The sequence below is a fragment of the Babylonia areolata genome, chromosome 13 (genome assembly GCF_041734735.1).
Source record: "Babylonia areolata isolate BAREFJ2019XMU chromosome 13, ASM4173473v1, whole genome shotgun sequence".
Lineage (NCBI taxonomy): Eukaryota > Metazoa > Mollusca > Gastropoda > Neogastropoda > Buccinidae > Babylonia > Babylonia areolata.
This window is the reverse complement of record NC_134888.1, coordinates 36,497,272-36,523,566: the sequence shown is the minus strand read 5'-3', so window position 1 is coordinate 36,523,566 and position 26,295 is coordinate 36,497,272. Positions and strand designations below refer to the sequence as shown.

General features: G+C 42.7%; 1 protein-coding gene across 1 annotated transcript in view; it reads right to left on the bottom strand.

Annotated features, from left to right (window-relative positions):
• The window catches only part of LOC143289239 (disks large homolog 1-like), a 155,081-nt gene that overhangs the window by 128,347 nt on the left and 439 nt on the right, over positions 1-26,295 (bottom strand). The window contains exons 2-3 of the mRNA XM_076598217.1: positions 22,693-22,824; positions 8,702-8,835 (exon numbers count right to left, since the gene is read on the bottom strand). Coding sequence (XP_076454332.1) covers positions 8,702-8,835; positions 22,693-22,824 — 266 coding nt within the window. The remainder of the gene's footprint in view (positions 1-8,701; positions 8,836-22,692; positions 22,825-26,295) is intronic.

Below are 26,295 nucleotides of genomic sequence, written 5' to 3'. Positions count from 1 at the left end.
GTGTGTGTGTCAATCTATCTCACATACCACATACTTTGTCAGTATGTGGTATGTGAGAGACAAACAGACTGACAGACAGACGGAAAGACAGAGAGAGCCAGAGTACAAACAACTGCAGTCCCACTGAAGCACAACACAGCACAGCTCTATCAGCATCCTCTTTGCTCCCCCGCCCCCCCCCCCCCCCTCCCAGCTCTCCGACCCTCCCTTCCCCCTTGCCTTCTCCTCCAAACCCTCTCATCTTCCTCCTCCCATCCCCCATCCCCACCCACTCCTCTTCCTCCTCCCTTTAAAGAAAGCATCTCTCCCCCCCCCCCCACCCCTCTCTCTCTTCTCCCATCCCTCAGTCAACCTCACCCTGCACTTACTCCATGGTCTAATCACCCCCTTCAAGGATCCTCTCTTCCCTAACCCTATTTTCCTAAACACCCATGTCCAATACCCCCAATTTCCAGTACCACCACCACCACTCTGTGCCCTGAGGACTGAGAGAGGCATCCCTGACCCTTGGCAAAACCTCTCTGCTCTTAGAAAGAGTTAGCCATGAGTACCATTTTAAAAAGGGCAGACCATGAGGAAGAAGTAAAAAAAAAATAAATAAATAAAAAAAACACAAAAAACAAGAACACTTGGTTCTTAATATGAACTGTTCTGTACTGAACATCTGAAGTCAGACCTGGTCATTTTTTATGTGCAACTGTACTGAAACAAAAAACCTGATGACCTGTTCATAAGAACAGCTGTACTGCTCCGAACAGGACAACTGCACTAAATCCAGGCCTGACAGCCTCTTGGTATGAACAAATGTACTACTCCTAACAGTCCTACTGTACTAAAGCTACAACTGTACTACTCCTAAGAGGATTACTGCACTAAAGCCAGGCATGACATTTTGGTATGAACATATTTAAAAGATATACTGCTAACAGGACTACTGTACTAAAACCACAACTGAACTGCTCCGAACAGGACTACTGCACTGAAGCCAGGCCTAACAATATTTTGGTATTATCAATAAACTACACTACTTCTAACAGGGCTTCTGTACTAAAACCAGAATTGTACTGTTCCTAACAGGACGACTGCACAAAAGCCAGGCCTGACAACATCTTGGTATGGACAACTGTACAACTTCTAACAGGACCACAATACCACTTATTCATCAGATGGGCACCCCAGTCTCTGCAATGAAGGCAGCTGTAATGCTGCAGGTCCTCAACACAGCCAAAGAGCTTCCAGGTCACTGGAGTTAGACAACCATACTAAAACCACCACTGCCTCCAACAGGACGTCTGTACTGAAACCAGACCTGACTTCAAGATCTGGATCTAGATCTGGATGTTGATCTATACACTGCAGGTGCCGAAATTGACTATCACTGCAATGGGGGAATGGGAGGTTTGCGAACAGGAGTAGGACTAGTGGTTTTGGCTTTACTTCTTTTGTGTAACTGTACTGCTCAGGACTTCGGTTGTCAGGCCTTACAATGTACTCATATTTGCACTCCAAACAAGAATGCATGCTGTTCTGAAGCCAGGCCAGATAGCTTCTTTTGTACAGTTGCTTTGCTCCTAACAGCACTTTTAGTTTTATACTAAGTCAGGACAATAAACCTTATATATAATGTACAAGTGTATTGCTCCTTGTAAGATGACTGTCAGGCCTGACAACCTGTTCTCATGAATGACTGTACTGTTCCAAACAGGACTGCTGTACTGAACTTATGTGAACTACTCATGTGCAACTGTACTCCTCCTAACAGGACTCCTGTACTGAACTTCTGACATCTGGTGTACAACTGTACTGCTCCTAACAGCACTGCTGTACTGAACTTCTGTAAGCTACTCATGTACAACTGTACTCCTCCAAACAAGACTGCTGTACTGAACCTCTGACAACTTCTCATGTACAGCTGTACAGCTCCCAACAGGACTCCTGTACTGAACTTCCGACAACTTCTGGTATACAACTGTACTGCTCCAAACAGCACTGCTGTACTGAACTTCTGACATCTGGTGTACATCTGTACTGCTCCTAACAGCACTGCTGTACTGAACTTCTGACAACATCTGGTATACAACTGTACTGCTCCCAACAGCACTCCTGTACTGAACTTCCAACAACTTCTGGTGTACAACTGTACTGCTCCTAACAGCACTGTAGTACTGAACTTCTGTAAACTTCTGATGTATAACTGTATTGTTCCAAATAGGACTGCTGTACTGAACTACTGTAAACTATTCATGTGCAACTGTATTGTTCCAAATAGGACTCACTTCTGACAACTGTACTGTTGCAAACAGGCCTGCTGAACTGAACTTCTGACAACTTCTCATGAACAACAGAACTATTTCTCACAGGACTGCTGCACTGAAGTGATGAACTTCTCATGTACAACTGTACTGCTCTTCACAAGACTGCTGCACTGAAGTGATGAACTTCTCATGTACAACTGTACTGCTCTTCACAAGACTGCTGAACTGAAGCCAGGCCTGACAAACCTCTTCTTTCCAACTTGAAAACAGCGCAGCTTGAAACGGAGACACAGAGACACTGTTGAAAACCTGAACCCGTCAGAAATTACAAAGCCAGTGCAAGCAACACTGTTCAACATTGTTGTGCAATTCACAAAGAACACTAGGCCCCCACTCCCCGGCCCCCTTCCCCCCTCACCCCTGAGCTGCCTTTTTCCAAACACTGTTACTCTCTGCTCTCAGCCACAAGCTATTCTGGCTATCCCCCCACTCCAAAGGCTTGCTCTCTTGAGACATACCACCAAGGGGGATGATGGCTTCGTCAGCCTCTCGACAAATCCAGCATCTGTACTGCACTGAAGTTAGACCCTCCCCACCCATGCCCTTGCCCACCCTCCCCTGCCTACCCCTACCCCCTCGAAAAAAGAGAGCTCACTTTACAACTCTGAGGAGAGAACATCTCCACAGTGCAGTGCCATCCTATTTTCTTTTTTTTTTCTGTCAGAAAGTGTATTTGTTATATACTGTCAAAGTGGATTTTTCCACATAGTTTTGTCAAGGACATCCCTTTTGTGCTGAGTGCATGCTGCACACAGAACCTCAGTTCATCATCTGCTCTGACAATAGCATTCAGAGCACCACCCAAGGTCTTGCAGAGAGGGGATATAAAAAAAAATCCCTCGTCTCAAACCTGCGGGCACTTGCCTGCAATACCACCACACCATGGCTCCTGTTATGAGGACATACTGCAGGAGAGAGACAGCATCATCAGCAGTGTATCCAATATGCACTTGAGCCGAGTGGTTGAAGCGCTGGACTATCATTTGAGGGTCCAGGGGATAGAATCCTGATCACAGTGCTTAGCAGGTTAAAGGTGGAGATTTTTCCAATGTCCAAGTCAACTGATGTGGAGACCTGCTCATAACTGAACCACCTTCGTGTGAATTCAAATGCAGAAAATCAAAAGAAGCATGTGAAACATTCCTGTTATCCATGACAGCGTTCAAGGGGTTAAGGAAACAAGATCGTAGCCAGCATGTACACCACCAAAAACAGAGTATGGCTGCCTACATGGCTGGGTAAAAACGGTCATTGACATAAAAGCTCACCTGGACATGTTTTTGAGTGATCACAGCAGTTGCAGCCCACAAACATGGAAAAGAAGCAGTTTGCCCTTGATGCCATCAAGAGCATGCCGCTTGTTAAAGCCTATCTTCCAAAGCCTTATCCTATGGAGTGTCTGTGGGGAGGAAGAAAGGCAAGGTGGGGGGTGGGTTCAGTGTATGTGAGTGTGTGTTTAAGAGAGAACACTGAACACTGAACACTTTAATGTCAATAGCTTTACAGCCCTAAGTGTTTAAGAGAGAGAGAGAGAGAGAGAGAGAGAGAGAGTGTGTGTGTGTGTGTGTGTGTGTTCCTTTACCCATGTGTCACTGTCAGTTCAATAAATGATATTACCCTATTTGTGTGTGTGTGTGTATGTGTGTGTGTGTGTGTGTGTGTGTGTGTGTATGCAAACACACACACATGCATGTAAGTGTGTGTAAATGTGAGGAAGGGACGGAAAGGGATGGGAGAGGGGGGTGAGAGAGAGGGTGAACGATGGTGAGAGAGAGAGAAAGGAAAGGAGAAATTCCTTTACTTTTCGAAACTGTTTATGTCAAAAGGTATTAACTTTACTGTGGAACTGATGTTTATATGCTGAATTGCAAAGTAAGTTCATATCTTCTAGTTTACCGTAAAAATGTAAATTTTATTTTGGTAATTTGGTGTATTCATAGCTTACATGTGTAAGCTGTTTAGTGTGTTGTACAGCTTCATACTTTAAATATTGACTTCACCATCATACTTAATGTTATGCAAATATATGTAACATGTATGCATAGATACATGCATATGGTCAAGCGTGTGTGTGTGTGTGTGTGTGTGTGTGTGTGTGTGTTTTGAACAGTGGAAAAGTGTAGTCTTTATCCGGTTTGGTTTGCTAGACAAGGCAAGAAGTTATGCAACCACCGTTTTTTATGCTCTTTGCCAGATTTTCCTATATAACTTGTAATCTATAAGTATCACATGACTTCACTAAACTTCATTTCTCTTACTGAGCAGATCAACTTACTCAGATTCTCTGCGTGTGTGCGATGGCATGTATATGCATGCATGTGTGCGTGCATGTGTTTCTAATGTGTGTGGGATGGCTTATTGTAATAATGATGGATTCAACACTTCTTTGAAATGAAAGGCATGCCCCTACACGTACACTTCATCAAACACAAATTCAATATCACACACACACACACACACACACACACACACACAAAACTTCATTCCACCCCTAACCGCTCTCTCCTCAAAAGGCAAAGCATGTTGGTGTGTTCACCACCACCCTATCTCCTTTTCCACCCCTGACTACTACTTCTAGCAAGGAAAAAGAACCTTTAACCCCTTCACTGCTGAACCCTGGTGAAACACGATGCATGTGCCACGAGTCTGAAGTGCAGTCACAACTGTTTGTGCAATTATGTTCCAACTTCAAAAATTGTTCACAACCTTGGTGTTTACTTCGACCAGACTATCTTTTGAACGGCAGATTTCCTCAATCTGTCAAATCTGTTAACTTGAGTTACATAGAATAAGCTCTATTCGGCACTTTCTGTCTCAAGATGCAACAAAAACACTTGTCTGTTCTCTCGTCCTATCTAGGCTTGACTACTGTAATTCTTTGCTCGCTGGATGCTCCAACTATTTGTTATCCAGACTTCAGAGAGTCCAAAACCATACTGCACGGCTTATCTTCCATTCTCCCAAATCTGCTCATATCACTCCTCTTCTTCATTCCCTCCACTGGTTACCTACTGAAAAAAGAATAGAGTACAAACTCTCTCTCCTGTGCTACAAATTTATGATTGGCATGTCTCCTTCTTACTTTTCTGGGCTTCTGCATTACTACTCTCCATCTCGCCAGCTCTGGTCATCAGGTGATGACTGTCTCTTAAAAATTCCATCCTACAGAACTAGATCACATGGAAAACGCACTTTCTCTTTCCAGGCTTCCTCCGCATGGAATTCACTCCCATTTCCTGTCCGTCATGCTGTTTCTTGCCCTTCTTTCAAAGCCTCTTTGAAAACTCATTATTTCCAGCCATTCAAATCAGTAAATAACTTCTTGTCTTCACTTTTAAAAAGTTTTATGTTTTAACCAAGTTAATTTTTTTAACTTCTACTTTTTTTTTTTTTTTTTTTTACTATTTTAAATGTACACTTGTTCATATGCGCACGCACATGTGTGTGTGTGTCTACATCTTGTGTGGAGTGGGTGTGGGTTTGTGGGTTGCAGTTGGAGCAGGAGGATTTGTGCGTGCGGGTGTATTTGTGTGTTTTTAGTATGCATACATCTTGTAATTTTCATTGTAAATGCCCAGGGCTTTGGTTTCATTAAACTGGGCGTATCAAATGTCCTTTTTATTATCATTAATAATAATCAACTGCTGAACATGAGGAAGTTGGCAGAATGGTTAAGACGTCTGTCTGCCAACATAGAATCTGTGAGGGTCTGGGTTTGAATCCTGGTCTCGCCCTTTCTCCCAAGTTTGACTGGAAAATCGAACTGAGACTCTAGTCCTTCGATTGAGACGATAAACTGACGTCCCGTGTGAAGCACGCACTTGGCGCACTGAAAAAGAACCCATGGCAACGAGAGTGTTGTCCTCTGGCAAAATTCTGTAAAAGAAATCAACTCTGATAGGTACATAAACATATATGCATGCACTCAAGGCCTGATTAATCATGCTGAATTATGCTGTTGGGTCAGGCATCTGCCTAGCAGATGTGGTGTAGCAAATATGGATTTATCCAAACACAGTGACCCCTCCATCAGAAACTGAAACTGAGGAACAAAAAGCAATGCAATCTCAAAAGGAAGAAGTCCAAATACAGACTGACATCCTGACCTGCGAAGCTGGTCTCACCTCAGTGACTAGGTGACGGGATCCTTCACTGACGAGCATACCTGCCAGCAGCAGTTGAGGGGTTAAAGCACCCTGCACTAATGACACCGGCTCTGATTGCTGGGAAAGGTGAGGGCCAGATTAGCTCCACTGCTTTCCCCCTCCTCTCCCCTCCCTGTCTTCTCCTCTCCCCCTCTCACGTAACAGATATCTTGCCTTAACACACAAGCACGCCTTCTTTTTTGCCCCTCACTTGGGAGTTCTCCTTACACACAAACCAAGCTCATTATTCTCGCCTCACTGCTGTGGTAAAATCAAGGATTTTTGTTTTTTGTAGTTGTTTTGTTTTGTTTTCCATTGGAGACTGGGGTAAAAAAAAAAAAAAAAAAAAAAAAAAAAAGGTTCTTGCCTGCAGTCAGACACAGGAGTGCGCAAATAATTGGTCTGTCCGTTATCTCTCATGCACACATCTTCTCTCTCTCATGATACCATCACAACACGGCACCAAACAACTGCAGTGAACAGTCTGTATGTGTAATACATGTGTGTCTCATACACTGCCATACAAAACAAGTTGCACGGTCTCTCTTATACATTATAAAACGACATAACAAAGTCAAACAATCACACAGAAAAATCTCATCTCTCACACACAAACACACATCCTCTCCTTCACCATCACATTCTCATCGACTATCACTGTATCGGTATCACAGGAAGCAAGACAATCACAGGAAACAAAATGTTATATGTCTTCTCTCTCTCTCTCTCTCCCCCACAAATACTTAAATGGTGTTTTTGTTTATGCTTTCTTTTGCTGAGGTTATTAAAATTTATGTAATTTTCTTTTGTGTGGTGGGAAAGTGAACCGTTATGCATCTTTAACTCATTCTACCCCACAGCCACATGCCTGCTACGACTCCCCTGGACCAGCACTACGTGAGACCACTGCAGTGAAAAGCAGGGTTGTTCACTGCAAATCAATGAAGAATTGTTGAATTAATCCGTCAAACAAACCATCGATTTAATGTTTCCGATATCTGTAAACAGCTCAGTTTTGAACGCCTACTGTACCAAGCAAGAATAAACGAAATAGAATAGTGTATTGGTATGAGAAGACTCGTACCTGGTCCAAAGGGAAGTTATCATGGTATGACTTAACTTGTACCTGGAGTAGAATGAGTTAATGCAAGTCTGCGTTCCATCAAGATTTTGCTGTTGGTTTTTTTGGGTTTTTTTAATGGCACTAGCCTGACTTGTTTTGTTTTGTTTGCTGGCACTAGCCTGACTTGTTTTGTTTTGTTTACTGGCACTAGCCTGACAGGGCAAGTGGAAAACCGGGTAAAAATAAATCTCCCTATCTACAGCTTTTTCTATCCCATACTCTCTCTCCCTCTCTCTCTCTCTCTCTCACAATAACTCTTCTCTCTCTCTCTCACACACACACACACACATACACACACATTAACTCTTCTCTCATGAATGTGTGTTTCAGGTCAGGTGGTCAGCAGAGAGCGATTCTCCCTTTGATTTGAATACAAATGAAACACAGCAGAGGTTCCTTCCTCTGCCCCCCCCCCTCCCCCCCTCTCTCTCTCTCTCTGGGTTGACAGTGACACCACTTCTTTCCATTTGCTTGCAAATGAATTGCTTGCTGCGTCTCCGACCTCCCTCTCCCTCTCTCTCTGTGCCCCCATTCTCTCTCTCTCTCCTTTCTCTCTGTTCCGCCCCTTCCTGATATTTCTTAATTCAGTCTTGTCTGCATGGTGGTGGAACGGAAGACAGGTAGCTTGCTAGCCTTATCAATGGATTCCTTCTTACACTGGTTTTTTTTTTGTTAGGTCGGTTGGTTTTTTTTTGGATAATGAATAATCAATGGTGGTATGTTGTGATGATACTGTTTTCTTTACATCCTCCATCTGCTGCAAAAACTACCACACACACATGCGCGCACGTACACAAGCACACACGCACACACCCATATGCACACACACACACGCACACACACACACTCACTCTGTCTCCCTCTCTCCCTCCCTTCCTCTCTCCCCCACCACACACACACAAACCACAATATACAAGCAGCCGGAGAGCTGAGAACAGCACACACACACACACACACACACACATTCTCTCTCTCTCTCATACACACACACACAAACATACATACAAAAAAACCACAATGAACAAGCAGCCTGGGAAAGCTGAGAGTAGCGTGCGCGCACACACACACACACACACACACTCACTCACACACACTCTCACACATACACACACACACACCTCTGGTTTGGGCTGGTTGTTGGTGGGCGGGGCCTCCCTTTCCCACTTGCTGGCGATGCGCAGTGTCTCCAAGGTCTTCTCATGGGACGTCTTGTTGTCGTCCAGCAGTGTCGTCTCATAGAACTCCTGGATATCTGCACAGCATCATGGAAAAAAAAAAGAACTACAATCATACCAAACTCTCCTTGAAGTCAGAAAATCTTCACGCTGCACAAAAAAAAACCCAAAAAACATGAAGTCATCATAATGTGTATAATTTCATAAGCACGCGCACACACACACACACACACACACACACACACACACACACACACATGCATGCGCACACATGCATATGTACACAAACACACCACACACACACACATGCATATGTACACACACACACACACACACACACACACACAGAGGAAAAAATCAATTAAGAGTCGACAGATATGTTAACAATGACAGGTATGTTGAGCATGACAAAGGACAGTTCTGACAGATCGTTCTGGTGACAGAGACATTGACATTATTGATAAACTATAAATAAAATTAAAAAAATTGACAGACATGTTAAAGGTGACAAGGAAGTTGTGATGGTTATCAAGAGTTTTGATAGATGTGTTGGAGATGTGACGTTACACTTAACAGAATAGATTTGAAAGATGTTTCCAACATCAGGGATGTTGTGATTGCAAGGGTTTCAGTTTCAGTTTCAGCGAGGTGTCAAAACATGTGGACTAATCCATGTATGCAACACCACATCTGCTTTTGAAGAAAAGGAAAGGAGTGGATGCCTGACCTTTGCATTAAGCTAACCCGCTGGTCAGGCCTTAAGAGCCTTCCCTGGACATATCAAGCAGGGAAAAATGCAGCTCTGAGATAATGTATTGTAATTGTGTTGTATTGCATTGTTGATGTATTGCACTGCACTGGGCTGCACTGTATAAGTGTATTGTATTGTATTGTATTACAGTACTGTACTACATTGCATTGTACTGCATTGTAATTTGTACTGCATTGCATTGCATTGTAGTGTATTGTTTTGCATTGTAGTGTACTGTGTTGTACAGTGTTGTACTGGATTGCATTGTATGGCACTGTATTGTATTGTATTGTAATTTGTATTGTATATAGCATTGCTCTGCTTTGCTCTGGTTTGCTTTACTTTGCATTATACTGCATCGCTCTTTGTCATAGATTTAAGTGTGTGAAATTTGAGCAGCTCTCCGACGGGCGCAATAGCCGAGTGGTTAAAGCGTTGGACTGTCAATCTGAGGGTCCCGGGTTCGAATCACGGTGACGGCGCCTGGTGGGTAAAGGGTGGAGATTTTTACGATCTCCCAGGTCAACATATGTGCAGACCTGCTTAGTGCCTGAACCCCCTTCGTGTGTATATGCAAGCAGAAGATCAAATACGCACGTTAAAGATCCTGTAATCCATGCCAGCGTTCGGTGGGTTATGGAAACAAGTACATACCCAGCATGCACACCCCTGAAAACGGAGTATGGTTGCCTACATGGCGGGGTAAAAACGGTCATACACGTAAAAGCCCACTCGTGTGCATACGAGTGAACGCAGAAGAAGAAGAAGAGCAGCTCTCCCTAATGTGGTAGGCAAGTTACCAGGTACATGTATCGTTATTTCTATTGGTGTGTTGTATGTGATAAGGAGAAAGTGTGGAGAATGAGATGGTCAGGGGTTGGTGGAGAGAATGGGGTCAGAGAGAGAGAAAGGGAGAGGGGGGGGGAGATGGAGAAAGAGGATGATTAAGTCAAGAGAACAAACCTCTTTCAAGTTAAAATCACAAGGAAACATGCCCTTCATAGATCATGTCCATGATTATTATCATAATTTACTGCCAACTGCTTCCACGAGTTCCATGGCTCCAACAACCACAGCTAGCTACTGATTCACAATGCTTCAGAGAACAAACCAGTAGCATGCAGTGGATCCTAAGATATGAAAGAATAGGATACAATATTGTAACATAGGATAGGACAGGATAAGATAAGGTACAACTTTGTAAATTCACAGATTAAGATACAATTACGTAAGAGAGGATAGGATATGACATGGTATAATTTCGTAAACACAGATATTTGTCTTTTGGCACAAGTACACGTAAAAAAAAAAAATAATAATTAACATACAAAACACAATGAGCAATCTCATCACAAAACAGCAGATGTGTCTAAATCCCCCAGGGTGGGAGATGGGCCAGAGTGCAACTGCATGACACCCCAGACACTCTGATGGCCAGGCACACTGCCATCAGAGCCAGACCTGGACTGTGGCAGTCACCTCCCCTCCCCACAACCACCACCACCACCACCACCTTATCTCCCCCTGATGGCATCACCCTGCCTGCCAATCACAGCCTTCAGCAGCCTGCAGCCAGTCAGAGATCACAAATATCATGACACCCTGGCCACACTCAAGTGATCATGGCACCCTGCCATGCCACAAGCAAGAGTGTACCATGCATGTGTGTGGGGAGGGGTCAGCGGGTGTAGGGGGAGGGGGGGGGGACCGTGCCTGTGGAGACAGCAGGTGTGGGGGGAGGGGACAGCGGGTGTGGCTGTGCCTGCTGTCTATCCCTTCTTCCCCTTTCCCCTCCACAAACTCAGTCAGAAAAAACCTTGGCACTGTGGTCATCAGGGAGGGTCTTTTGGTGGTCACTGCTCCCATCTCCTGCTTCCTGCCTGTCCCTGTCTGGCCAAGCAAGGTCCTGTCCTGATTATATGTCATGGCATCCCCACTACCTTCCATGTTATTCATCAGTCATGATTATCTCTTCTACCTTCCATGTATTTGATCAGTCATAATTATCTCTTGAGTAGTGTAGCTGCCTACCGTGGACTTTGATTTTCTAATGCAGTTCATCTGCCTACCGAGGACTTTGATTTTCTAGTGCAGTTCATCTGCTTACCATGGACTTTGATTTTCTAGTGCAGTTCATCTGCTTACCATGGACTTTGATTTTCTAGTGCAGTTCATCTGCTTACCATGGACTTTTATTTTCTTGTGCAGTTCATCTGCTTACCGTGGACTTTCATGATCATTATGATAATCTCTTGAGTAGTTCAACTGCCTTCCACAGTTCACCAGTCTTTACAATTACATGTACCATAAATCTGCTAACTAATCTCACTGCCAAGGATTTTTACACATCATAAAGAAAATCACAAGAAAAAAACACCATCTTCTCCTTCAGGGTTTTCTTTCCTTTGTGGAGGAAACTGGGAAGGGGGGCAGGTGGAGGGCCTTGCTGGGAGACGGAGTGGTAATCATGTGGGGTAAGATGTCGTGTGGTTTGGGGTTGTTTTGCTGTTGTTGTTTCTGTTTGTTTGTTTTGTTTGTTTGGTTGGTTGGTTTTTTCGGGGGGTTATTTGCAAAACTTGTTCTTTTTACTCTGTAACTGTAAATAGTTAATGAATTTTATTCATGAGAAAGCAAAGACAGACTGTGAAAAAGAGAGACAGAGACACAGAGAGAGAGAGAGAGAGAGAGAGAGAGAAAGAGAAATGCACAGACAAGACACTCAGAGACAGAGAAAGATATATATATATATATATATATATATATATATATATATATATATATACAGAGAGGGGGGGGGAGGAAGGCAAACAGAGAGTGAGAAACAGAGTATCAAAAATAAAAATTTTAAACTGAAGCAGACGGACCTTCTGCTAATCCTCAGTAGCAGAGAAGATATCTCCCCACCCCACCCCCACCCCCACAACAACCTACATGCTTGCTGCCTGTCCCCCTTCCTCCCTCCCATCCTCCTGCACACACCTCCACTTCCCAATCCCCCCTTCCCACAGAGACAGAGAATGAGGGAAGGGGGTGGGGTGGGGGGGTATGGGGAGGGAGGATCAATACCAGTGGCAGTGGATCTCATCTACAGCTCAGGGCTGCACCTCCCCATCCTCCCCTCCCCCCTTCCTTCTGCCCACCACCACCCAAGGGGATCACACCGCCACCACTAATCCAGGAACAGCAGGCCAGGGAAGGAAGTGGACCTGGGGGTGATGGGAGGCGTGAGGGGAGGTTTGGTGGGGGTTGGTGGGCTAAGTGGGAAAGCTGGTCGATCTACCCAGGGGAAGGAGTCCATCCATTCTGTGCGCTAGGTCGGACTGGTCCAAATTTGGTCAACCTTCTCAAAACACAGGAGACTTTTCCAACTGGTTAATTGGGCAAACCTCATCAAAACACTGGGAACTTGGTCAAAATGTTTAATAAGGTCAACCTCCTAAAAACACAAGGTCCAATTGGTTAATTATGCTAACCTCCTCAAAACACGGGCTAGATCCAAACGGTCAATTAGGCCAACCCACTCAAAACTCTGGAGCGGGGGTGGGGTGGGGAGTGGGGGGGAGGACGACTGTCCATTTGGTTAATTAGGTCAACCTCCTCAAAAACACAGGGGACCTGGCCCAAAGGGTTAAGTAGGCCAACCTCCTCAAAAACACAAAAGGGCTTGGTCCAACCCATGGTTAATTTGGCCAACAGCCTGCAATACTGAAACAGAAGTGGGTCCACCCTATAAAACAGGTATAAACTTCCTGCACATTGACTGTTCAGTTTAGTTGGTCAACCTCCCAAACACCAACACAGGGAGTCAGTTCACCTTGTTCTTTAGGCCAATGGCACACACAGAACGATTGGGCAGCTGGACTGTCCCACAAATGAGGTCAATTTTCTAAACAAAAGTTGGTGCATCAAGCTATTTCGCCTTTTTAAAAAAAAACAACAAAAAAAAAACCTCCTTCTCCAATATACATGTTTTATATATAAAAAATATATTGTACTTGTAGGGAGTCAAACGTCAGTCTGTCCTTCCAGTTAATATGATCATTCTCCTACGCTCTATCTGCTGTATCTGGTTATCAGGTAACCTGTTAATAAGGTCAACCTTCCAAATGCAGTCCCTTCTGTGTAATAAGGTCAATCTACAAATCAGTCCATCCTGAGTGAGAAAAGTTAGGTCAGTGCTCTGAACCATGCAAACCATCTGACTGTCATGCATGTCGTCAAGGGAGTCAGCACTGAACGTATGGTCAGTCTCCCAAAGTCTGTCAATCCTATCTTCTACAGGAGTGGGGCAGATACATGTGAGCACTTAAGTTATCATGCAGTTCCCAGAATGATCACAGCGCATTCTAAAGCACCCTGAACATCCAGCAGGAGAAAGCCGTTGTCTCACATGCAGGGAGATCACACCACACACACAATTCCACCCAATTATGTCTCAGTGAAGCACAGAAAATCATTCTGTCATTCACTAGGTGGGTGTGAGATTTTTTCAGTATCAGTACTGAAAAGTTCTGTTACTCTAGCCAAAGTAGTGACTGATTTTTTTAACTATCAGTACCAAACATTTCAGACAAGGGGCACTTATATCATTATATGTGTGTGTGTGTGTGTGTGTGTGTGTGTGTGCATGCGTGTGTGTGTGTGTGTCTTAATACTGAAAAAAGTAAAATAATGAGGGGCAAAAATCACCAAAGTGCTGATACAGAAACCTGTGTAACACAAATTCATACTCTCTTCCATGGATTGAAGCTCATCAGACAATGAACATCAGACAGCATTGATACTGATAAAGAACAGGGCCTGTCAAAACATCAACTCAGAGGGCAGATGACCAACAGGTGTGGGTGGGCCAAACCTCACACCTCACTGACAGAATTGTTATCTCTCCCCTACCACCAGGGGACTATACTGGGGGTTGAGAATGCATCTTGCACAATCTCTAAAACAGTGAGAACATCACTGTTTAGGTTCCTAACCCTCAATAAGGCAGTGAAAACGTTTGGACTCTATATGAGACATGGCTCCCACACAAAGGTAACATGAATCTTTAACTTCTTCTTCATGGGCTGCGACTCCCACGTTCACTCATATTACTGAGAAGGATTTTACGTGTATGACCGTTTTTTTCCCCCACCATGTAGGCAGTCATACTTAGTTTTTGAAGATGGTGGGGTGGGGGGGTGGGGGTGGGGGTGGGGGTAGTTTTCGTAGATGGGGGTGGAGTGCAAGCAGGGAATGTTCTTGTTTCCAAAAACCACCAAACGCAGACACGGATTACGGGATCTTTAATGTGCATATTTGATCTTCTGCATGCATATATACAAACCAAAGGGATTCAGGCACTAGCAGGCCTGCACATCCATTAACCTAGGAGATCCAGAGAAATCTCCACCAATTACCCACCAGGCACCCTGACAATTTTGAACCTGGGACCCTCAAAATTGAAAGTCCAACACTTTTACCACTCGGCTGTTGTGCCCATGGAATTTTCAACTACGACCACGGCTCTGATCATGTATACACGTGCATCCCTGACAATTTGTAAATGAAAAGGACTCACTGCATACTCACTGACAGGGTCCCTGGGACATTACGAAAAATTTTAACTCTAGAATGTACACATAAAAGAAGTTAAAAAAGTGTGCCAGAACTTCAATCTACAATTATGTACACGTGTGTATTTATCATTGTGCGCATTTGCTAAGACTGTGCAGCTTAAAGTGACCATGAAGAATGTAGGCTGGGATCTCCTGCAATTGATTAAGGTAACGGAGTCCCTGGGACAACCACAATTTTTTTTTTTTTTTTTAAACTCTTGAGAAGCCTGGTTTGAGACTTGAATGTGCAATGAACATACACAGATGCAATGAGTGACTGCTAAATTCCAAGACATGGACACAACTGACATATACTACAACACAAACACTGTAACACAGACACCTGTACATATCTACATATACACACACAAACTGTATGCACATGCACACACACACTTTCTCTCCACACACACACACACACACACAAAGACACACACACACACACGCACACAAAGACACACACACATACACACACCACATCCACAAACATGAACAGTGCTGTGCTGTGCTTCACTGTTTTGTTATCCCATCTGCTCTCCATTACAACTCTGCCAATAAATCGATGGAAGGCCATTTTGCTGTCCACAGAACTCAGCAGGGCATTACCAAACAACGGACACAACAGAATGACACTGCAAAGAGACACAGATCAAACCCAACAAGTTATCATCACAAACTAACATGTCCTTCATCAGTACATGTGTGTGCAAACGCATCAATAACTGGCGCATTTTAAACCTAGCAGCACATTGGCTACATTTCAGTGATTCATTACACAAAATACCTATTCTATGTCCTGCAACAGTTCATGTATACACGACAACTGGCACATTTCAAACTAACCAGTATATTGCCTTTGGCTACATTCCAGTGATTCATTATACACTGAAATACCTGTTCTGAAAGAAAATGGAGGTTGGTGGGTTGCACTGTATTGTATCATTATAAAATTATATATACATATATATATATATATATATATAACTCTTTTTTGGGGGGAGGGGGGGGGGGGTCACAATAGATGTCCCCATGTGAAATTGAGGCTGCTCTGCCCAGGAATAGCATGTTGCCACAGTGCAGCATCACCTTTCTTTTTCTTTCTTTTTTTTTCTGTCGCAAAATTCTGCATTTGCTTTAATATCAAACTTGATTTTCCAACGTTTTTTCGCCAGGAACAAACCGCTTTGTTGCCAAGAGTTCTTTTATGTGCACTTAGTGCATGCTGCACAAGGGACCTCGCTTTATCGTCCTATATGTAAGACTAGCACCCAGACCACCATTCAAGGTATAGTGAAGAGGAGTTGGGGGTGAGGGGTTAAAAATCCCGGTCCTTATGGGACTTGAACTAGTTGGGTGCATTACTACTGAGCCACCCTGCTCCCTGGAATGGGGAGGGAAGGATAGATCTACGATCCACTGACTCCTCAGTCTCTCCTCCCCTCCCCTCCCCTCCACTTCCCTCCCAGACCAACCGTCACAGACTGAGTCGACAGCTGTGTGCTTGGCACTCAGTCACAGTGAGATGCTCAGACAGTGTCTGTCAAGTGCCAGGTGTTTGAAAATACAACATGCACCTGACACCACCTGACACACAGACCCTGTACCCCCACCCCTACTTTCCCCTTTCCACCTGTAGTGGCTGCACTGCACAACTGAAAAGCACAGGAGTGCTATCCATGCACCACCAACCATACTTGCTTTTCAACCAATCTGGGGGACTCCTCGAAACACACATGTATACACATTCACACTCACTCACACACACCAACACACACACATGTGCGCGCACACACAAACATACACACGCACACATGCGTGCAAATGCACACACACACTGAAACAAGATTAAACAAAAGAAAAATTTAACTTGCGCGTGCATATGTGTGTGTGTGTGTGTGTGTGTGTGTGTGTGTGTGTATCTCTATCATAAAGTTTTTGCATCTTACCATATGTGTACATCAGTGTGAAATATGTGGACATGTATCCACTGTAAGGACACTCAAAAGTAATTGTACACCTGTGTACACCATGAGAAATAAAACTGAAAGTTTGCACCCTATAGGGATTAGGTCTAGGGTAAACAAGACAGGCTCAGCCTTTGAAAAGTATATATGTTATACCCACAGGATTGTGGATTAGAAAATAAGCACTCTGTAAAACAGTGGGCAGGTCTTATAAATCTACTATAAAGGGAATGACTGGAATTTTGTCATGAGAGTGGAACGTTTTTCTCTATAAATTATCTATCATTAAGGAGATGACTGGAATTTTTTCTTAAGACTTAATATAGGTATATATATATATATATATATATATATATATATATATATATATATATATGAGTGGAAAGGTCTTATGAATCCATCATAAAGGGGATGACTGGAATTTTGTCATGAGAATGGAAAGGTCTTATAAATTCATAAATCTGTCATGAAGGAAATGGCTAGATGTGTCCATGGATGTAAAAACACTTTCAAAATGTTTTATTTCTAATACCCATGTAACCTGACCCAAGGAAAGCATCTAAACAAAAACAAACAAACAAAACATTGCATGCTCTCATATCTATAGTCTGTGTCCGTCTCTCCCAACAAACTTGGCCAGTCTGTTAATAATATCACTGATATTATCAGCACATGTTCAGATCAGCATAAGCATTCACTGATCACAAAATCTTCTCTCCCAACAAACTTGGCCAGACTGTTAATAATATCTGTGCATGTTAGATCAGCATGAGCAATCACTGATCACAAAACAGGCATATAATTATGTAAACACAAATACAACCTCACACAAACATACACAATACTACATCAAGCCTTACATCATGATGGCATCCATGCAAGCAGCTGTGCATACATTGTGTGTGTGTGTGTGTGTGTGTGTGTGTGTGTGTGTGTGTGTGTGTGTGTGTGTGTGTGTCACTGTGTGTGTGTGTGTGTGTCACTGTGTGTGCCACTGTGTGTGTGTGTGTGTGTGTGTGTCACTGTGTGTGCCACTCTGTGTGTGTGTGTGTGTGTGTGTGTGTGTGTGTGTGTGTGTGTGTGTCACTGTGTGTGTCACTGCGTTATGTGTCACTGTGTGGGGGGTAGGGGTGAGTGGGGGGACTACATTAACTGATTAAGACACTCCTGGGTCAGCCCTTGTTGAATTTGATAGTTCATATACAACAGCCAGGTACAGGGCTAAAACTGCTAATTAATAAAATGATTAAACTGCTGTAATTTCTACATCTGCAGTAATTTCTATCATTCACCAGCCAGGTGCACTACAGCAGCTGAAAAAAATATATATGTTCACTATTAGTAGTATTACAGTGTGGAGCCACAGCTGGCCTGTGTGAATCAATAGCTATAAATTATGCTATATATTCATTATTGACCCGTTTCTTTTTTCTGAATGAGGAAAAAAAAGGGGGGGGGGAGACAGAGGAGAGACTGAGACAGACGGAGAGGCAGACAGAGAGACAAAGAGGAACAGGGAGGGAGAGAAAAAAACCCAGACTGACAGCAGAAGCAGAAGCATGGCACACGCTCACACAATACACAATCACTGTGTGCCTCCAAGGCTGTGTACATTATCCCGGTAAATCACCATCCCCCCACAACCATCATCCCCCCCCCCCACCCCCCCCCCAAATCACCAGCAGCACAACCATTCTCTGACAAAAGAGTGAGCTAGCCTGCTATAATAATAATCTGCCACTGACTGCCATACTAAAGTGTCCCCAATACAGATCCAATGGAAATCAACCGTGCAGTTAACAGCAATGTGCCGCCTCTTTCTTGTTCCTGTGCTAATGACATGAACAATCACACCACTGCCCTCCCTCTGGGGATGGGGAAGGGAGAGTGGTGGGTGAGAGGGCCTGTTGCCTCAGTGACCATGGAGACTGACTGTGGGCTTTCATAAATCATAGGAGCTCACATAATCATTGTTAAATGAATAATGGATCTATTTGTGGCAACATTTTTTTTTTTTTTATCATTATTCATATGCTGTGTGTATGCATCCCATTCTCTTTTGTCTTCCCTCAACGCCCTCTCTTTCTGACAGTCCCCCATCCCCTGTTCCCTTTCTGGTGCATGCACACAAACACACAGACACACACCACACAACAGAAATAGCACGCAATGCTGTATAATTCTGCTGGGACTGGAGAGGTCTGACAATGACAGGCCAGGAGAGATTTCACTGGGGAGAGCCTCATGATCATTGCTCACTGAGTGTAAACCATCCAACAACAAGTAAACATAATTTCTGGGCCATAATTCAGCACTGTGATGCTACTGTCCATCCATTCCATTGTGTGTATGTGTGTGTTGGGGGGAGGGGGTGGGCATGGTGTTTGTGTGTGTGTGTGTGTGTGTGTGCAGAAATCACTGGGTTGTGCAAACAGCTCTGTTCACATTTCAGGCTGGCTGGTTGCAATTCCTGCCCAGTTTACTTCCTACTTTTCTCTGCTGCCAGAGGTGTTATATTCAACAGATCAAGTAACTGAAATAACATCAAATTATAATGATTCATTCAATGAGAAATGAAATGGTTCAAAAGTTTTTACACTTTCTTTGTAAATGTATTATGGTGTTAATCTGATAAAGACACCTGCAGCGTTGGCCATAAAATTTTACTTACTTTTTTAGCAGTAACCCAGAACTGTAGTGTAGTAAAAGATGCATCCACAAGTGACAAAGTGGATGAACTCTGACTGCCTGATCCTTGAAGTCTTTCCATTTGAGCCAACAGCAACTTAACACTAGGCAAGAGCCATCCACTGACAAAAAAATCCCACCTCTGAGAGGGCTTGAATCTGCTTTCTCCCAGTCATCATTTCACAACAGAACACTGACCACTTTGCAACAGCAACAGATAACGTTTATAAAAAGGATGGTAGATAAACCCATTTCATTTTCTCTATCAACTGTATCATCAGTGCTTACTAAAACAATATCCCTGCGACTCTGTCCACTAAGACAATGTTAACCCTGTGGCTCTATCCACAAAGTCAAGCCAGTCTGGCAGCCCTGGAAGGCCACCTCCCGTCAGTTCCAATACAGATGTAACATCCTGCAACACCTGGCAACATGGATCATCAGCTGGATACTTGGGATTTCTTTTAGGGATGTGCTGAGTGCCACAGGCGCAAGGCCTTTGAAATCCACAGAAATCTTAACGAAGGTCACCAAGCGCTCTGACAGCATCTTCCGATAAGGTTTGCTGTTTATGTTCCATATCCAAAGCGAGTTGCATTGCTATGCTAGATAAGGTGGGAGCAACTCTGATGACTCTGAACTGTTCCATCAAAGACAATCTTATTGCTGCTCTGCCTGTCAAAACTGCTATTACAGCCAATGGAATGCCAGATTCAACAACCCACAACTGCAGTCTCATACTTCAAGTGCATCTATTCAGTGTGTTTGGAACAAAAAAGGCAACAAGCACCACGACAAAAGAAAAGTTTAAACTGATCTTTGTTGTACTTTTTTGTTAAAATTTAAAATCTGATCTCTAGTCTAGACCTAAATAGTTCACATTCATACCCATTGACAGGTGTCAGTTGTTCTATAATTGCTGTGGTTACCTGATAAGACTGATGTTGAAAAAAAGTGTGCAAACACTAAAATGTCAGACACCACTTGTTTCTGGCACCAAGTTTGAATGAAAAAGATCTAAAATTGGGGGTCACATACAAACACACACACACATACACGCACGCACACACACACACACACACACAAACCCAGACACACCAGTTAACTTCAATGATGAATTATTGTGTGTTTGAAGTAATTGAAATATAATGTCAACAATTCATAACACCTGAAATTGACCCAAAATAGTTTTTTTTAGGCAGATGAGTCATTCACCCATGATATTCAACATGCAAGGGGTTGGATTTTAGATCTAATTGCTGTATGTTACAGATTCACAATAACAAATGTACTGCAGATTTATGTTCAAAGAGTTCATGAATCCTTATTTCAGTCTCACATAAAATCAAAACAGTAAAAAAAGAAACTCTTCAGTGTTTGAGATAATGTTCCTATTCTGAGCACTAAAAGCCCAGCTTCATTTAGAGCTTCTTTAATCATTGTGAGAGTTAATGCAGACAGATGACATCAAGTTTCAGTTTCAGTTTCAGTAGCTCAAGGAGGCGTAACTGCGTTCTGACAAATCCATATGTGCTACACTACATCTGCCAAGCAGATGCCTGACCAGCAGCGTAACCCAACGCGCTTAGTCAGGCCTTGAGAAAAAAAAAGTGAATAAATACTAGATAAATACATAAAAAGGAGCTACTACTACTAATAATAATATGTATGAGGCGCAAAAACTTGATGAAGTCAACTATAAGCATACAAAAAACAACAAATAAATAAAATCAATCAATCAATCAAAACAAATGATAAAATTCAATTCATAGCTCTTGAAGCCTTCATCTACCTGGGCTGCGACTTCTAGTGGAGAGCTGGCCTAGTGGTTCAAATCCCACAATCACCAATAAAAATTTTCTCTCCCTCCACCAGACCTTGAGTGGTCATCTGGACCCTAGTCAATCAGATGGCACAATCAACAGAGATCCCGTGTGCAGCATGCACTCAGCACATGTTAAAGAACCCACAGCAACAAAAGGGATGTCCCTGGCAAAATTCAGAAGAAAAATCCACTCTGTTAGAAAACAAATATACTTGCAGGCAGAATAAACAATTTTTTTTTTTTTTTTTTTTTTTTTTTAAGGTAGTGCTATCACTAGCATGCTCTCTCTGTGCAGAGAACAGCTCTAATTTCATATTGTCTCAGTCCCGATGTCAGTAGTCCACAGGGAACCATCACATTGTGGTGTTTAGTGCCTGTTCTGATTTTGTGTAGATCAGATACCACCTACAAAGCCTCCTACTGATGACATAAATAACTTAGTCACAGAACAAGACTGAGTGTATCCCCCAGAATGAAGATCACCACAACGTCACTCCAACGAGAGTCCAAAAGTGTCTGTACACCGAAGACCTTGACAGGACTCATCCCAAGCACAGAAGTGGATGGGGATTGAAATTGAGGTCACCTCACCATAAGAGTAGGGCATGAAAGACCACAGAATATGGGACATTTTTTTCTTATATTGATGATAAAGTTGGTGAAGCAGAATGAAGATGCTGCTGTGGAAGTACATTTGAAGTTTGGAACAATGTGACAAGGCTGTATTCAAGATAGGTTTCCTTTCCTTATGATATCCCAGCGTTAACCAGACCTGAGAAATACAGACACTTGCAAAGTTGGTCGGGAAATTTAAGCAACACACCCAAAAACACATCCTTGAAGTGGATGATATGACTTGTGGTTCTAGTTTTCCCTTGTCCATAGCACTCTTAACTCTGGGTAGAACTCCACTTCTGTGCTTGTCCACCCAGCTGTCGGTCCAAGACACATGCCACTTCACCATGGCAGCCGGCAAGCCCTTTACTCTTGAAGCCAAGATGTTAACTTAAACTAAGGGAAAAACCACCTACATTACAAACATTATTGTTCTTATAATTATCTCTTTTATTCATTACACCTATCCCATTTCTTCACAGCACAAGACTTACCAAGAAGGGCCTGAAACAGACGGCTCTTAAAAATGCGGATGACCCTCTCTATGGCGGTCTTCAGCGGACGATCCTGGGGCTTGGTGAGCCGTGTGTGGTAATCCTCCAGCAGCTCTAGTGCCCTGTGGGCATCTGCAACACAGGAACAGGTCTATGATGACATGAGGGATAATGTAAAAAATAAATCAGACACACCTGTGTGCACCATGTGCACACTCACACATACACACACTGACTGATATGATATAACCAGAAACACATATTGACATACCTGTTGATGACTTGGACAACACACAAAAAGCTGACCACTGAGAGAAAACTAAACCAGCATGTATTAACAAGTGACTCTGTCTGTCAACTTTCTACTAACTCGATTTACTTCAACGATTCTGTTGTGGAAAGAAATGGGGAAAAAACAACAAAGGGGGCCAGATGTTTTGGATTTCCTAAAGGATCCAACATGCTGCCTCAACTATGAAGACTCATAATGTAACATGTCTTCCAACGCTGTTTTAATCAAATCCTCACAAAAAATACACACCATCCCTTCACTGAAATGTTTTGGATTCCTCAGTCTGTGATCCCCCCATATGTGACTGTTGCTTATTGAAGTTATTCTGAGGCAGTGTGAATGCTATGGACATGGGATGGCCGAAGCATCAGACTGACAGACATGCTGAACAAAGTCCACAACCATCCTGACTCCCCTCCAGAGGGGACACTCATTCAGTCTGACTTGATGACTAAGCATTTATTATCGTCATCAGTTCAGAGCTTAACAGGTAGTTTCCTGAATAGGTTAATCAGGACAAGTGTTCCTGAACAACATCAAAGTGACCCAACACCACACATGGACTGTAGCAGAAGAACCTGGGAATGTCTGCAAAATGACTCTGGCAAAGTGGTGTGGGGGTAATACCGCTAAATAACAGGCATGCCAAGTAGCACAGATGAGAGTCTTCCAGCCAAACTCAACCCCTAATCACCAACCAGTACAGGACACCACTTCCATATATATTATATATACACACAACTTCTATTTAAATACATAGATATATATATATATATATATATATATATATTATGTTCATGTATGAAAAAGGCCATCATTCTGACTTTGTTTTACAGCGTCACAACTTTAACTGTATAATTTAAACTTAACAGTTAATAACTTAAATGAAGAATTTTAATGTTAACAATTTTTTACACCAATTTTTCAACTCTTAAACTCCATCATAATGACTGGGAGCTTCCCTCATATATCAAATAATAAGCAAGGCATGTCTGTTCATGTTCTGCAAAACTCTCAGGTGACTGGAACTGCAAGTTTCACCATTTGCTACATCTTCTCCTGCTAGTCATGCATCTTGTAAATATATCATGCACTGAACTGCTCCCTGTGTGGCAAGATTTATGAAGAGGAAACAATCACTCTCTCAATGAACACTTCTAGCAGTATACCCACAAAGCATCCATCTTTCCTGCCAACATTGTGTTGCTCTGCATTTCAACAGTAAAAACCACCGTGTCCATCAAAACTTTCTCTGGGTGTCGGGTGTTTCAAATAATGATATTAGCTCCACAATTTCCCCACAGAAATAACATAAGATCAACTATCAGTGCCTGTTTGGGATCAGCTGGTCTCAACACCTGTCACCACTGTTATCCCCCCCTGTCTGACTGACTCATCACCCTTCTCGCTCATCCCCATCCACCCTGACAGTATATATGCACAGCTGGTTCAATGTACATGGGTAAGTATTATTTCGATGTACCAGTATGTGCCTGAGTTTTTTTGTTTTTGTTTTTTTGTTTTTTTTTTTGCCTGGTCTGTCTTGGGTCAACCACCGTTTTATTTTGCATACAAATTACACAATCAACTCAAAAACATGGCAATAATCAAAACCAATACCCGGCATTCCATTACTATGTCATAGTAATCAATAGCATTTATGAAATAAATCACCGATACTAAAAAAGACAATTTTTCATTTACTGATCTGGGGCATGTTAAAAAAAAATTAATTTAAAAAAAGGCCCAAGACAATAATATGGAAGAAAGCTGTTCAAATCATACAATTATGTGTACAAAACTTAAAATCTTCTTTTTTTTTTCAGTGTTAATACATGGTGTCATTTTTTTCTGTGTGCAAGTGACTCATTTCCAGTTTTTGTTTGCTTTTTTGTTTTGTTTTTGTTTTTTTACATCAATACTCATCCATCAACTCACAGTTCTTTGTTTGCTTCTCTATTGATGGACAGTATACATGCATGCAAGATGTTAGTGTTCATTGAATGTTTGCTTTTTTTTCTTTTTGTGTCTGAGTATATAATAGATACATGTAATTGTTATGTAAAAGTAAAGGTGAGCTACTGTCACTCCCTCACACACCCCACACACCCCACACCAACTTCTCCCTCCTGTTTTTCTCCCACCACTCTCCCCCATCCCACCCACACACTAACATGTGCTCATCATTCATCTGTGTGTGTGTGTGTGTGTGTGTCTTGTGTGTGTGTGTCCCTGCAACTGTGCAAGTGTCCACGCCACAAGCCTACCCCACCCCACCCACACACTGACCTCTTGGCTCTGCTCATTTTTCCAGTGTGCATGCTTACATGTGTGTGTGTGTGTGTGCGTTTCCCCACAACTGTACAAGCCACCACCCTCACCTGAGCTAACCACTGGCTGACCTGTATTCACCTAACTTCATCCCTGTGACTACCTTTCCCCAAGCCCATGTGTCCATTCATTAATCCCAAGGGTGAACTGTCATCACAAACAATGCAACTCTCAACTGTCAGTCCTGGGCTCCAACCAAACCACTCATAAATTCAATAAGGGCTTTGACTGAAACACCTGCATGTGAATATCTTTTTAAGGATCCTCCAATCTTCCACAAAGAAGGTTGGTTACATGTATTCAATCATGACTGTCATAACTTGTACAAGCACCATGGTTACGACTGGTACTACTATAAAAATTTTAATCTATAATTGATTTATGAGTCTTTGTCACCCGATTTTAACAAAACAATGCAAGCCTCAAAGATTTTCAATTGATTATAGTGTAAGCAAATTAACAAAACAATTTGCCACAAATAGTGATTCTATAGATCTATTTGTAGCACACAATGGCTGTCTCACCTTCACAGTGTTTCTAACACTGACATGAGCAAATGAGTCAATAAAACTGTAAAAGCTGGTGATTTCGAACATCATGCAGTTGTTATGGAGGCCTTAAAAAACAAAGTAAAAGCTGCAAATTTATCACTTCAAAGAACTGAAAATTGTCAACGAACAAGGAAATGGTCCTGGACATTTGAAACAACTGTTAAATCATATACTAACAAAATATTCCATATAAATTCAAGATTGTCAAGAGAGTTCATGAACGTCGTTCTCTGGAGTGGCCATCAGATGAGGTCATTTGGGTGATTAACATTAACCGTCGGTTCTCAGCTTGAAAAATTGAGAAAACACTCACAAATCACCGAAAGTAGAACTTAAGTCTATCAGCAGCTTTTGTCAAAATGACATGTCGTATTAGTAATTAATAAGCTGTTGATGAACTGACGGTGGCATTGATGCTAATTTTAGAAC